The sequence below is a fragment of the Siphateles boraxobius genome, unplaced genomic scaffold (genome assembly GCF_051911475.1).
Source record: "Siphateles boraxobius isolate OS27281-9 unplaced genomic scaffold, OSU_SipBor_1 73, whole genome shotgun sequence".
In the NCBI taxonomy this organism is placed as follows: domain Eukaryota; kingdom Metazoa; phylum Chordata; class Actinopteri; order Cypriniformes; family Leuciscidae; genus Siphateles; species Siphateles boraxobius.
In genome coordinates, this window is record NW_027509201.1 from 1,034,660 (window position 1) to 1,050,000 (window position 15,341).

The following is a 15,341-nucleotide window of genomic DNA, read 5'->3' on the forward strand; positions in this document are numbered from 1 at the left end:
AAAGTCCCCGCCGGTGATACTGGTATTACCGGTTTTGTGACGCGTCGATTATCCGGTGGGAAAATATCCTCACCGTCACATCCCTAGTCACAATATATTGCAATACAAAAATGCAACAATATGTATCATGGATAGTGACAATATTTATTGCGTATGGTTCACCCAAAATAAAAATGACTGTCCGAGAAATTCATGAGTTTTAGCGTCAGTACTTCATTAAACTACTATATATATATAATGTTAAATATAATGTATAATAATGCAATGGGGGAATATTTGTGTAAAAAGAGCTTCAGAATCATGAATATGTTTATTCTGGTGTCTCTATTGTTCTGTGCTTTGGGTTTCCAGCACCAAGTCCAAGCCTATTCATTTACACACACAATGTAAAACCAAATTTAGCATTTTAATCAACAGTACATTTTTTGTTAACCTTAAAAATCCCTATTTAGCTGCAATCAACTGGTTGCATAAGTAATAATTAGTCATTTATTTGAGACTTTTATTACTTGAAATATACTCTCATTACAGTGACAGTCAGTAATTTTTCATCAATGGTTGTAGGTAATGGACTAACCATTTGATTACCATCTCAGGTTTTCAACCTCTAAACTTTACGCTAAAATGTACAAATATTTTGCGTAACAAATCTGAACCATTTGGTTTCACTTTCATACTATTTAGGGGAATATTGTTGTGCATGTGTGTTTCAGTGTAAATTTTAAGTTATTCACATTTCTCCGTAACAAACATCCTAGTATGATGGATAAAACGTTATTGGTTGTTTTCTTTGTACTTTCTGTGGCCGCATTTACATTACATGGCTCAAGTAGCCCAATTCCGATTTTTTTCCTTCCTTGTGGCACTGATCGGAAACCCACGTGCGTGTAAGCAGGAAAAAAGCACGTCTGTAGGCATGCACCGATATGAAAATTATGGGCGATAATTCTTTACGTTTGAAAGCCGATGACCGGTATATTGGCCGATAAATCTAAATTCAATTTTGATATACGTTGATAGACTGTACACATAAACAAAAGCCTCACCATTAAAAGCCATGTCACAAACACTTAAACATAAATGAAACATATACAATACAGTAGCCTAGTTTGAACCAGTGTAAGATTCTTTAACTTCTAAAATTAATTTTACACTCCTATGGCCGACTTTCTTTATTAAAAAAATTTTAACACTTTATAATGAGGTTCATTTTGTTAGCATTAGTTAACATAAATCAACAATTAATGAAGAACAGCATTTATTAATCTTAGTGTAATGTTAAGCTCTATTTTATAAGACATTTTTGAGATCCAAAGTAAAGTTGTACCTGCACTGTGCATTAATGCACTGTGAACTAACATGAACACAAATATTTTATTAACTACTAACATTAACAAAGGCTATTGCTCTCTGTTAGTTCATGTTAGTTTATGCATTAACAAATGAGACCTTATTGTTAAGTATTACCAACAATCTATTGCCGAACAAAAAAATTAAAATAAAATACCTAGGCCTAAATAATGCAAACAAGTCATTGGATAAGATTGAGCTAGATATAAAGAAACATTGCATATGCCATGGATAAATAAAATGGAATCAGCTCTACACGGACAAAATTGAGCTGCACGATTATGACAAAAATCATAATTGCCGATTATTCCCTTGAAATTGTAATTGCGATTATTAATTGCGATTATCACAATTTACATTGAATATATATAGGCATATTATTATACATGTTTACACAAAAATTGTTAACACACACAAGTACTGTCCCCCTTTACTTAACATACACATAAATTGTAAGAATGACTCATAGTAAAGACTAGAAAAACATTAGGACTATGCTAAAGCAATTAAATATAGCAGTTCCAAACAAGTTTTGTTAATACAACGTTGATATGAGCCACCACAGTCATTTAATAATATAAAAAATAACACAAAGTGAAAATAAAGTGGCATTTTTGAAAGGACCGTTACCACGGTAAATACACAATACTAACAAGAACTGTTAATGAAACAGCTCCTGGTGAATAGAATGAAAATCACACCTGCATGCAAATCCTTCTCAGCTAACACGTGATTTATTGGTATTTTACTTTTATTTCGTGACTTAATAATTTGCATTGTAACGACGTTGCATGCTCGTAGTTTCTTTTGCACTTTATACAGTGAAGCGATACACAGCGCGCGCCGCCGCATTTGCGCGTGCAATTGAAGAGTGCGCGCTACGAGCACAGTATAACGGGACAGGACAGTAAAGTCTGTTTTTCTGAGGTCAAAGTCTTTTTATTTCAGTGTACACTTACGTCACTGACTGGTATGTCATATTGTGCTGGGTTTTCTGAAGTAGTCGTGATTCGCCTCTCATAACATAATTATGCTCTAAACACACACACGCAGAGTGGACTTTCTTTTGTAATCGCGGCTTTGAACGATAACGTAATCGTGGCATCCATAATCGTTATCGCAATTAGAAATTCGATTAATTGTGCAGCCCTAGGACAAAAGTAAATTATTTTAATCAAACCATATTGTTGAGGAAAATAATACGAGACCAAAAAAATGCTAGTTATTAATAATGCATCAATGTTTTTGAAAATAATTTAAACATCTTTACCATTACAGTATTAGTAAATATCTTTAATATTAGGCTTACTGTTTCAAATGACATCATCGCTGTTTGAGCTGCGCGCGCTGAAGAGAACGAACGTTAAACTGAATCGCTTTGCTAGAAGGTTAATCAACTCAACGGTTGCTGAAAAATGCAACTTAAACCAATTCCAAAGAATTTACAAGTTTTTATTACAATAGTGTATACAATTATAATAATATGACAGTCCCAATCATAGCTTTTAATGTTTTGATCGCGCGCGATGAAGCTGAAGAGAACGAGCACTGGGAAACTGAAGAACTTTTCTAGAAAGTTTTTTAAATCAAACAAACGCATCCTATGTGAGATTAATCAGATATTTATATTACATAAACTTAATATTACGACTTAAATCTGCACAAAATGATGTGAATGCACAAGTGAACTTGACTGTGCTGGTCAGAATGAGTAATCCCTGTTGTCGACGCACTATTCCCACAACAACACGCTAAAACACGGCAACTAAACCCAGGGAATTCACAAGGTTTTATTACAATAGTGTTCTCATTATAATGGCATGTATACGACAGTCCCAATTATAGTTATAAATGTGCATTGCTGTTTGAGCTGCGCATGCTAAAAATAAAGATGATCACCGGTACAATTAAGGGCTTTACTGCATCGTTCATTAACTCAACCAAACACATCCTATATTAGATTAATCAGATACATACACACAAAATAAACATATTACAACTTAAAATGACACAAAATGCTGCGAATGCTCAAGTGAACTTGACTGTGCTTGTCATGAAGGCTTGACTCCGTAGACACGCTCTTTCCGCCAGCAACGCGCTCGTCACGCTGAAACACTGGCGAACAAGATTTCACAACCGTCTTTTAAGCCTGGAACACACCAAGCCGACGGTCGGTCGTCGGGCAGTTTTTGTGCGTCGGTCGACTAAGTTTTCTCAGTGTGTTCCGCACCGTCGGCTGAAATTGGTCCTCGTCGGCTTTGTTTTGGCCGATACGATCTCTTAACTCTGATTGGCTGTTCAGCTTAGTGAACGAGTCAGTGCATGAGAATAATAGCAAAACGGCGAGGAAAGAAGTCAAAATGCTACAGATAGAAGGCTGTATCTGCAGCGTCGGTTTCCCTTTTTGAATGATGAATATAGACGCATATATCTGCAGAAATAGACAGTTGTCTCATTTACACGCAGACGCAGAACGCCTATATCGGCCGATATAGATATGTGGTCGATATATCATGCATCCCTAATATTCTGCCATGTAAGCGGTCAGATTGGATATTTCCGTCGATGCGAGTCGTACGTCATTGAAAAGGCGACAGTGGCGAATGAGGTGGACACCAACCATGATCACATGACTCTTTTCAATGACGTACGAAAGCTCAACCCAATTGTTTTGCTGACCTTTAAAGCAAAAGCGTGTATTATCATTTCATCTGCGTCCATTGCAAATTGGCCTATGCTTTTCTGGGTCAGTACGTCTACCATGGGTATAGTGTAAATGCAGATATCCGATATGGGTCACTTTTAAAAGAAGATGTAAGCTGGTCATCAAAGAAATCGGATATGGTCCACAAATCGGAATTGGGCTTTACTGCATCGAGACCTGTGGTGTAAATGCAGCTTTAGTTTTATTTTGGCTGATCTCTCTTCAGGACACACAAACTGCACTGTAGTTAGGGCTGCCCGATATTGGAAAAAATTGTGCAGCCCTTATTGGCTTTATTGGCAGACATTTCAATGTTTTGATTTTCTGCAATAAATATTGATATGAAAATGACTTATGACTTGAATAGCTTTATTTGGAAATAATAAATCATTCTAGAATGATTGGAGTGTATCAGCATAGAAAATAATAAACAAATTACAAGCATAGATAAATACAATGGAACAAAGATACAAATGAAATAAGCAGTGCTTTATGTTTTTCAGGCAAGTCTAACAATATTCAGGAGGTGAAGAAATTGAATAATCAAATGTAAAATAACTGCATAGTCTTCATTGTATAAATTAAATATAGTTCATCTTTGTTACAGCTTCAAAAGTGATTTTCTCTTTATAATTTGTTGTTTGATTAACATTAATGACACAGACAGCAACATATTTATTAGGCTGCTGTTACTTTTAGAGCTAATGCACAGATCTAATATAATGATTCGTATCCGTTTTCTCTCTCAGTTCTTTACGTTCAGGTAAGCCATAAGCAACTGTGTAAACTAGTATACTTTCTTTTCCTCTTACTGCCATGAAAAGTAGTGTTTATAAGCACACATTCCATCTGCAGTTTTTGTTTTGTGCAGGTGTCTTATGTAGTATAATTTCACAAATCTAAAGTTAGATCATTCTGTTTTTGTTGTAAATCTTAAAATTATACAATCGAATTCAAATCAAAAACAACTGCTCGTGCTGCATGTGTGTAGCATCTTTGTTTGGATTGTGATTAACAAAGAATCTCTGTAGTCATTTGAAATTAGAGGCAACCACTGCATTTTAAAGTCTTAGTTTGCCTGTTATAGAGCAAATAAATTAGCTTAAACAAAGAAAATCTGGCAGTTAGTACAAAAATTTGAATCATGAATGAAAAATCATGATTGGTGCATCAAGAACTGCCTTACTTAATGTCAGATCAAACATGCCAAAGCAGTCTTTTCTCTCCCGGTCTCATTATAAATGTGTGTTCATGTCTTTCAGCTGAAGACCTGAAAGTGAGTTCACTCAAGAGGATCACCGTCACCGTGGACGGAGATGAAGGTAATGCTCCTTAAATTTTAGAGCCGCTGTATGAAGATGAAATGGTTGAGGTCGGATGAATTGTTAAAGAATATGCCGAGTTGACTTGTCTATAGACATTGGTTTAAACATCACAGCACGACAAAACCATGGTTCTCTTCTTGCTTTTGTCATTTGGTTGCAGTTTGTATTGGGAGAGACATTCTCATATTCCTGGACAATTTGTATTTTTGTATTTGTAAGTGCATTAAGTCATTAGTATTCTTGGTCTGTTTTCCTGGAGGTGGAAGTTGTATTTTGTCGACTTTTGATAAATGCTGCCAGCTTGAAATTTGATTTTGTGGGGTTTATAAGATGCTCATTGCTCATTTTTAAACAACATTTTTATTGGATGTCGATCTGTGTCTGCTGTTTTTGTTTATACGAGAATCTTTCCTTTGTGTAGCACTGAATCCATTTTATTGGTCACAGTGTCGAATTTTGGATAAGAATTTTGCTCCGAAGTGCAAACATGTTCCCACAGACGTCCTGCTCTCCGTTAACATCACTGCTCGGTACAGAAAACATCAACGCTTTGCTTCCTGATTTTCTTTTGGTCTATTTCTATCTATAAATTCATCATTGTAGGAAATTTAATACCAGTCGGCTCTTCGGTTGTTTTCAATTTAAAACATTTATGCTTTTGTTTCCATGGTTATTAGCTACCAGATCATTACCTGCAAATTTAAAGTAAGGTCCTGTAAGTGTACTTAATGTGTATCATATTGATTAAACTCGGTTAAATAACAAGGGGCAGTATAAAGAAGAGAACAGTCCAGTGGATGGCCAAAGCAATATTGAGGTTAAAGCATGCTTTGTCAGGGCAAGAATTTAAGGGCCTGTTTACTAGGGGTGGGAGTCTCACAATTAGATTCAAATCTATTCTTGGAGTCATGATTAGATAAAAAAAAAAGATTTTAGATTTTGAATTGAATTTTGATTCAATATATGCATTAATCTGAGCATCTGATCAATAAACTGCACATGGATCCTTCACAGAAACAGCTGATCTAAAATAGGCCTTTTGTCCTTGAAGCCCCCTCCATATATAAGAAAACATGTGCCCCCAATTAATTGATATTAAATACATTTAATAAGTGAAATTAAACTTCAATTAAAGTTTCGTTTAATTATTATTTCTCATGTTACGGTGATTATCAGCTGGTTCTGATCAGTGGCTGATCACTTGAAGTTAGAAAAAAATAAGATTTGCTGTTGTATTCTCAATATTTAGTGATTTAGCCTCAGAGACAGGATATGTTCATTCGATATTCATTCGATATTTGTCATTTGCTCTCTTATTTGAAATTTGTCATTAAAATAGATTCGTTTTTTAAATTAGCAGAGTTCAAAAACACATACATTAAGGTATCCTAGCAAGGGCTGGGACGTTTACCGCATTACCACAATACCGCGGTCACGTGACTCCAACCGCGGGTCTGAGCTCCTCACCGTCATCACCGCAAAAAATAAAAATAAAATAACCTTGGCCTGCACATGTGTGCACGTTGTGTCTAGTGACATGGATTCATTGATTCTAATGACATGGATTATGTCTAATGATATAGTGGCTTACATGGATTCAAGGTTTTCTAAAAAGGATCTCTGGCTAGTTTGCCAAATTGGTCTAGATACGATGTCAATACCCCTCCTAATTAAGGCGCTTGGTTAAAAATACCTGAAACACTTTCATGATTAAAAAAAATAAAAAAGCGCGATCACTACTTTTTTTCAGCTTTTTTGTACTATGGGCCGTCGACTGTTGATGACGCACGACGGTCCTGAACGCTAAACTAAAAAGAACACGTCAGAGGCGAGCGTTCGCGGGCAGTTCGACACACTCTTCTACAGTTCATCGTCGTACCCACCTAGAGAGATAAAATGCCACATTGTGTGGCTGTTGGTTGATGCCCAATCGAAGACAAACGAGAGCGGTGATGTGACCTTCCACTGTTTTCCTAGTTCTGATGCATAGAGAAGAAAACAATGGGAAGATGCTTGTGGTCTCTGTTCTCGACACTTTAGCCCTGATTCACTTGAGGATTTTGATCGCCGACAGCTGTTGAACGAGCTCATTGGGGTTCGTGGTTCTTGCGGAACGGTTTGCTTACGTTCTCTTACTGAAAATATAACTGTATTGGAACTGTCACGGAGAGAGTGCTAAAAAGCTCCACAGGTCGTATTTTTAGTGGAAAGTGTGTAAGTTAGAAATGATCATTCTTTCTAAATGTGCTGTAAACATACTGTCCTGTGATTAATAAACAGAAACAGACACGACTGAATGTTATCTTTTTTTGTGAAATAATGTTAAATACCACTTTATTTCAGTGTTCAATCTTGACATAAATTAACTATGATTAATGTATCATTATTGTAAAACTCTGGGTTTTACCGTAAGCAAACGGTCTTTACACGGTTTGCTTTTCTATGCATTTTCTTTTTTGCATAGTAAAAAAAAAAACTGTAGCTGTAGTTTGCCTTTTTATGCCAAATAACTCTGTCAGATCAATACCTTAACCAATTTCGAGTTTTGTTCTTCCTTCCTATTTAACATAATTTCCTCATATTTTGCTGGTTTAACTGAACTTGTAGGGTCATTAAAAGTCAGTGCCCAGACATTTCGCTCGCTAATTGAGGTAGTAGTTTAACCTTGATAACGTTAGTGTTTACGCGCCTTGTGTTTGTAGCAGCGCTGGGACCAGTCTACATCACGGCCCAGAATGCAATGGGTAAAAACAACAATGGCGACTTACAGGTAAAAACTTTATTTTAAAATATCTCGCTACAACGAAAACATCGGGTGTGTTATTATATCACGTTTGTGGCGCAAATGGTATCGCTAACCCAATAAGACTAAGTTGTCAAACTAGCCGGAGATCCTTTAAACAAAACTTATCATCAAAAGATGGAGCAAATCCGACCTTTCACGAGTTGAGGAGCGCAATGTTCCATGACACATAATAACATTCCATTCGTATTAGAGATGCGCGGATGGGCTATTATTATTTTATCCACAACCACATCACAAAACTCATCATCTGTCCGCCATCTACCCGCACCAACGTTTTTTGATAAATTTTCGAAACCGCATCCGCGGCGCTGACTTTAAAGTCTATGAGCAATGCGAGGCGCTGCTGTCGCGAGGCTAGAAAGCTCTTGGCTGTTCTAGAAAGATCCAATGCAGCAAAGATATTTAAAGGCTGAAGTCCCTAGTATATTGGCTATGTTGTATCCCCAGAATATCAGCAGTGAACTCCGTCTCCGATCGGCGCACAGGGATAAATATATATAAGTAAATAGCCTATAACGCACATCGGCAAACCTGACCTTACCTGACTAGGCTACTGTAGACTAAAATGTTATTTCGTTTTGAATTTTGTTTAAAAGTTGACATTTAGGCCCAGCCTACGCCGAGTTTCGGTTCATTTATGAGACGAGCTCCAGTTCACGCGCAAGAGATCGCACCGCCGCTTCCACGTCCTCCTGATTATATGTCTGCTATTTGCTTCTTATTTCTTAATTCCAGGCAATTAGTTAATGAAACAGTGATTAAAATTAAGGTACAATTTATACAAAACGAAATTTAATTTAAAGAAAGGCTTTCTACAAAACAAAACTTAATAAAGTGGTCAAAATGGTGTCTGACCCATCTTATGATCCTATCTTACTCATGCTGTTCACTCTTCATATAATCGACATAGATTAAATAAAAAATAACACTATATTATGTAAACATAAATATGGAGTATAATATTTGTAATTAAGACATGTTGCAATAGGTGTTCTTTCATTTCCAATGTGAACATCATAATGTATTCTCCTTAAAATGATGAATTCAATGCGAATGTATCTGAGAATATTCTTAAATAAGGAAATATATTCAGTGATTGGTTCATGCCAAATTACTGCTTGATGAAAATTTGACTATTTCAAATTGTGCTCGTTTTTTTTCGGATGTAGGTGACAATATTTAACAGTCTGTCTAGCAGAAACGACTATTTTTTAATATGGCTATTTAAAGCGGTTTACCGCCATACCGCGGGAAAATCTTGCTTTTCAACCTCGGTTAGAAAAAATCCATACCGCCCCAGCCCTAATCCTAGCTAGTTTATTGCTGCATCATCAAATAACTTCTATTGAACATGGATTGGATCCCTTTAACATCCATCTGGCCAACATATGCATATGAAATAAACAGTGCTTTTCAGGTAGGTCTAAGTTTTCAGGTACAGAAATAAAGTAATCAAGTGTAAAATTATATTCTTCATTGTTTAAATTGAATGTTTATCCCAGCAGGAATATTAGGATGCTGTCACTTTAAGAGCGGCACGGATCCTATATATTGAAACACAAATGTTTTATTTCTTAAGTGTTAACGTTCATTTAAGGCATAACCTGTTACAAGGATACTTGCCAAGACAGGCATTACAAACTCTGAATTGAATTGACAAAAAAAGACAAGTAAACAGTCAGTAATAAAGTAAGAACAAATAAACATTACAAACGATAGCACAAGTGAATAAAAAATAAATAAAGATACAAATTAAGTAAACAGTGGTTTAAGTTTTTCAGATAGGTCTAACAGTAGTATTCAGATCAGAAATAATTCAAATGTAAAAGTAAAATATACACTGCATAGTCTTCACTGAGTAAATAAATACAGATGAATCCTTACAATTAAAGTTACAAAAGTTATTCAGCCAAGAGCAGCGAGTGAATTTCTCTTTGTCTTTTGTTGTTTGACTACATTAATGACAGACTGCAGCTGCTTTATTAGGTTGCTGTCACTTTAAGACCGAATGCATGGATCCAATATACTGTTACACATGATTTTATTTCTCAACTGTTTACATTCACTTTAGACATAACTTAATGTGAGAGAAGAAAGAGCGCAGCTGGTATTGGTGTATCGACACTGCAGAAAATGAGTTCTGGGACCATTTCAGATATATCAGGTTTGATATTTTTGACAACACTAAAGTGCATCATGCAGCATATTAAGTTAATACCAGGTCACAGGTGTAAATGGGGCCTAAAAGCCCTCGGTGTACATGCATTACGCAGGGTACTGGCTTCAGTCTTCAACAACACTGTGATAAAAATTCATGGCAGGGACATGGAGGTGCAGTGGGCACTGAGTCACGCACCATTAGCAAACTCCAACACTTTTAGCTTCCACCCCTGTAACATATGGTCATGCCCAGCAGCTAGGATGACAGCATTGAGATTATCACAGAGATCCATCATGCACTAGTGGTCAAGGCGGTGGCGGCACTCGGATTCTCTGTTGGCTGTGGTTGCTGTTATCTGTTATTTGAATGACCGTGTGTGTGTGGTACAATGAGATTTAACCATCTGCTTCATTGACTGACTGACTGACTGTGAGTTTGAGGACTAACCTGAGACTCTTATTATTCACATTGTTCATCAACCTGCTCATTTGACTGTGAACTTTTACTGCTCTTTTAGTTTTAATATTATTATATCTGGGAAGAGTAGGCCATCTAATTGTCTTGCTTACATAGTTTCTCACAGAGTATAGTCTGAGTACATTAGCAGCATCAACACTTGTGTTCAGTGTCTCGTTTCAAGCCACAGCATAAGAGGGATCATACACCAGTGTTTAATGAATACTAGTTGTTTTATTATTTTAAACAAATACATCAATAACCACAAATAATAACAGACATAAGTCTTGGGAAAGTAAAAAAAACAAATGAAATAACCGTAAGAAATCTTACAGCTACTAGAAAATAAATGAATGAGATGTTACATTGTGGTCGAGAGCTTCTCCTGAGAGAAACTATCCCACACAGAGTGCTAACCTCAATGAACTTATCTATTGCATTCCCCTAATTATCAATTAACATGGGGAGTAAGGACCCCAAATTACAAGCATTCCCGCGATCGATCGTCCATTAACAGTTCAATACAAATCATCCATTAAATTAATCAATGAGTCGATTAATCATTAACCTTAATGCTGTGAGATGTGTCACTGCAGTGGCATCTAGTCACCGGTGTGTGCAAATGCAACTTAAAACACTTCCTCAACCTATTGAAAAGGTTTTTTAGTCTTTTTTTTGTTTACTTTAAATGGAGGTTATTAGGGCTGCATGATATATAGCCTAGTTTTACCATCGATATTGCCATGTGCATGTGCAATGTCAAGTATAAGGATCATAGTTGATCCCTACAGACCAGGCACCAAGGTTCGAAATGGTGGTGATTCTCGGCCTTAATTGCAAAGTTGAATTATCAAAGAGCAAACGTTTATTGTTTGCATGTGCTTAAGGTCCTGACCGTTTTAAAATTCAAGCTATTTGAAACCAGACAGCACGTGATCACCGGATTCCCTTCTTTTCCGCCTCTGTTTCCCCTTTTCCACCAAGGCAGTTTGAGTGCTGGTTCAGAGCCAGAGTCTAGTTTCAAATCAGTTCTTTGTCTTTCGACACCTAAAGCACCAGCTCTGAACCAGGAAAAGTGGTTCTTAAGGAGCATCAAAACATTGCTGGTCTAGAAGTAAGAAGCGCTTGCGTCAGGGGCTGGGGGGGCGGGGTTACCATTTGTGACCGCCATTTTCTTAAATGGCAGCTAATCGAGTTAATAACTGCTCGATTGTATTCTCCGTCTGTGCAAGTTACGGCGAGCTGCATGAACGTGGTGGATTCGCCGTGTTTGGATGCTGATGTTCGTAAAGCCATGAGCATCAATAGTAACGCAACAACCGCCATCGTTAAAGGAACTATCGCACTACCGGCACATCCGGGAACTTTACTGTCAATTTCGTCCCCGCCCCTTTTTAGGGGAAAACAAACTAGACTTCCCATAGACTTCAATTACAAAATAACGGCACAAAACAGCATCCGTACACAGCCGGCAGCCGTGAATAACTTAAAAAATCACTAATATAAAACATGTAAAGTAATTATATGTCCACCCTGCCTGCCATAGAGCGTGAAAGATGCATCAACAAACTTAATTTGGTCAATTTAAAAACATGTCCCTTCATTCTCCCAGTGTCAAATTGGTGAAACAACCCCATATTTTATGTTGAAGTCTGTGGGAAGTCTTTTTTTTCTGTTCAGAGACATTCTATGACGTTGTGGCGGTTGTGCGTATAGCTCTGGCTCTGAACTAGCACCCGGTTCATGCTGGTGGAAAAGGGGTATTTTTGTGCTTGAACAGAAAAATACACAAAATTGTTTCAAAATGCCTGCCTCTGCAAATATCCTCGTAGACACACTCACAAAGAAAATGGACGTGTATCATTATATTAGATTCGTACATTAGCTCTTAAAGTGACAGTAAGTTTAATTATATTTATTTACATATTTTTATGCAGTGTTATTTTACATTAGATTGTTCACTTTCTGTAACTGAATATTGTTAGACTTACCCGAAAAACATAAAGCACTGTTTATTTAGATTTGGATCCTTGTTCTATTGTATTCATCTGTGCTTATTATTTCCTATGCATCCCTGTACTCCTGAAAGTTGGCAATTTAAGCAGTTTTAAATCCACTTTGCATCAGATATTTCGACAGGGCGTTTCACTGGTGTGCCACCAGACCAGTTAATGGCAGTAGGAATGGCCAGTTAAGTGAGCACTACTGGTTGTTGCATGTAATTAGATCACATTACATCACATCCTCAGTCCTGTGAGGAAGACATGGTGTGTGTGCTAATTTTCAGATGTTCATATCAGACACTTCCCACCCTCTGACACGATAATACAAAAGAAATGGCAGACAAGACCGCTGTTTATCTCATTTTCCTACTCCGTAGAGTGTGTTAACATCCGTCTGGATGTGTTGACGTCTCCAATCTCCATTCTGAGAAGCGTTTCATTTCACCTTGTGGCAAGAAATGCTGACATCGAAGTTCCCTCAACGAAACAGCCGAGAAATGCGGAGAAATGATGACTGCAAATGGTGTATTTAACTGTTTTTGGCTCTCAGTTATGCAAATGTAAATAAAGCATCTCAGGACTATAAAAAACGTTCTTTGTGTGCGTGTATTAAGCAGAACGCTTGCAGGAGAAATAAGAGTTTAGGCTGAAATGCAGTTACTGAAAACATGGATATTGGATTGTAATATTTTACTTCAGTATTATTTATATAAAGGTATTTTAGAATTATTTATTTACTGTTGTGGTATTCATATTTTGAATTAGCTTTTATTTTTAGATTTTTGTTTTTCACTTTGATTTTAGTATGTTTAGTAATTTTGTTGTTTCTTTATACATTTTCTTATTTTAGTATTTCTATTTAACTTTAATTTATATTTATTTCATTTTTAGTAATTTTAGTTCTTTTTTCACTTAATTGCCTAGTGAACACTTTTAATTAAAAATTTTCATTGAATTTTATTTCAATTAACAAAAGCTATTTGTTTTTATTTTAGTTCAAAATAACATCACTAATAGAAATTGGCTCAGATCCTTTTTATGTCTGTGCAATTTGTTTTCCATTGATCTCCTGTCACAAATTGTCTGATCATTTATAATAGCTGACTTTTAACATAAATACAATAAAATAAAAAGCAAAGGTATTCTAGGAATATCTCAAAAATTGTTCCTGAAAACCTTGTAAAATAAATAATTGTAGCACTCATGCTCTATTTAATAGTATTTTGCCTCGGACGCTGCCAAACTTCTTTTTCCTGCATGTAAGATATGTCAGCAATAGCACAGACTAGTTCACCAGTTTAAAGAATTGAAATTAAAAACCGTGCACATCTTCTTGAAGAAGCTTAATTCTTCCTTATTCCCCTCGGATGTCTTTTTGCTTGGTGAATAAGCCTAGTCATGGTTAGGTAAGAGTATTGTTTGGTTCTTGCTTTGAGATCTTGTCCCTGGCTGAAATTGCAGTGCACTAATGATTGCATTTGCGAGGTTTGTCTTTGTGTTCGACGTCGCTCCTCGTGTCTGGTGTGCATCTCGATCCATCAGATTGACCTATTTTGAGGAGGGTGATTTAGAGTCGGTGGAGAGACGGACATCTCTTGGCTGTTTCTATTTATAAAGTATGACACGGAAGACTGCCAGCGATGAAGACTAGAGTGACCTGTTCCTAACCCTTCTTCTGTGACGACTGACACCCGTCTCAGATCCAGTGCTTTTAAGCCACACGATCAAAACCAGTTTTCAGTGACCAAAGGATATATAATATTTTCCAACAATATTCTGCTCGGAGAACTAGTAAGGTAGTTTATCTGGATTTTTCATAGCATTGTTTATACAATATTTAGTTATTATGACATTACAGTTATTTTAGTATTCTTTTTTTACAATATTTATATATATTATACAGCTTTTATTTTTATATTTTTTGCTTTATTTAAATTTTAGTTTTAGTAATTTTGTTGTATTTTTATTTTTATTTAGTATACCTATTTAACTTTAATTTTGATTTATTTCAGTTTTAGTTAATACTGAAATAGGGAAGCACGATATATCGGCCACCATATCGGTATCAGGCGATTTATGTTCATTTTTAATGTTTTCGTTAACGGCCCGGTAAGACAATTTGGCCGATATATTAAAGGGTTAGTTCACCCAAAAATGAAAATTAAGTCATTAATTACTCACCCCCATGCTGTACCAACCCCGTAAGACCTTCGTTCATCTTCGAAACACAAATGAAGATATTTTTGATTAAATCTGAGAGGTGGATCACTGCTACATAGGCTGCCAGAGGGAATGAAACTTGACGGCCCAGAAAGTCATTAAAGAAAATGTTTAAATATTCCATGTGCCTACAGTGGCGCAACTATAAGTTTATCAAGCGACGAGAATACTTTTTTTCCGAAAAAAAAAACATAAATAACGACTTTATTCGACTACTCCTTTTCTTCCTTGTGGGCCTGAGACAAGAGTTCAAGAGATTTCCACGACGCATGCGCGAGAACTGAACAAGAAGTATTAGAAGAAGAACGTCCTCTTC

The 15,341-nt window shown here is 36.3% G+C and overlaps 1 protein-coding gene across 3 annotated transcripts in view; it reads left to right on the forward strand.

Annotated features, from left to right (window-relative positions):
- Positions 1–15,341, forward strand: part of arid4b (AT-rich interaction domain 4B) — a 124,570-nt gene that overhangs the window by 12,501 nt on the left and 96,728 nt on the right. For all 3 annotated transcript variants that reach the window (XM_077217368.1, XM_077217366.1, XM_077217367.1), the window contains exon 2: positions 5,317–5,376. In XM_077217368.1, coding sequence (XP_077073483.1) covers positions 5,371–5,376 — 6 coding nt within the window. In that variant the 5' untranslated portion in view covers positions 5,317–5,370. The remainder of the gene's footprint in view (positions 1–5,316; positions 5,377–15,341) is intronic.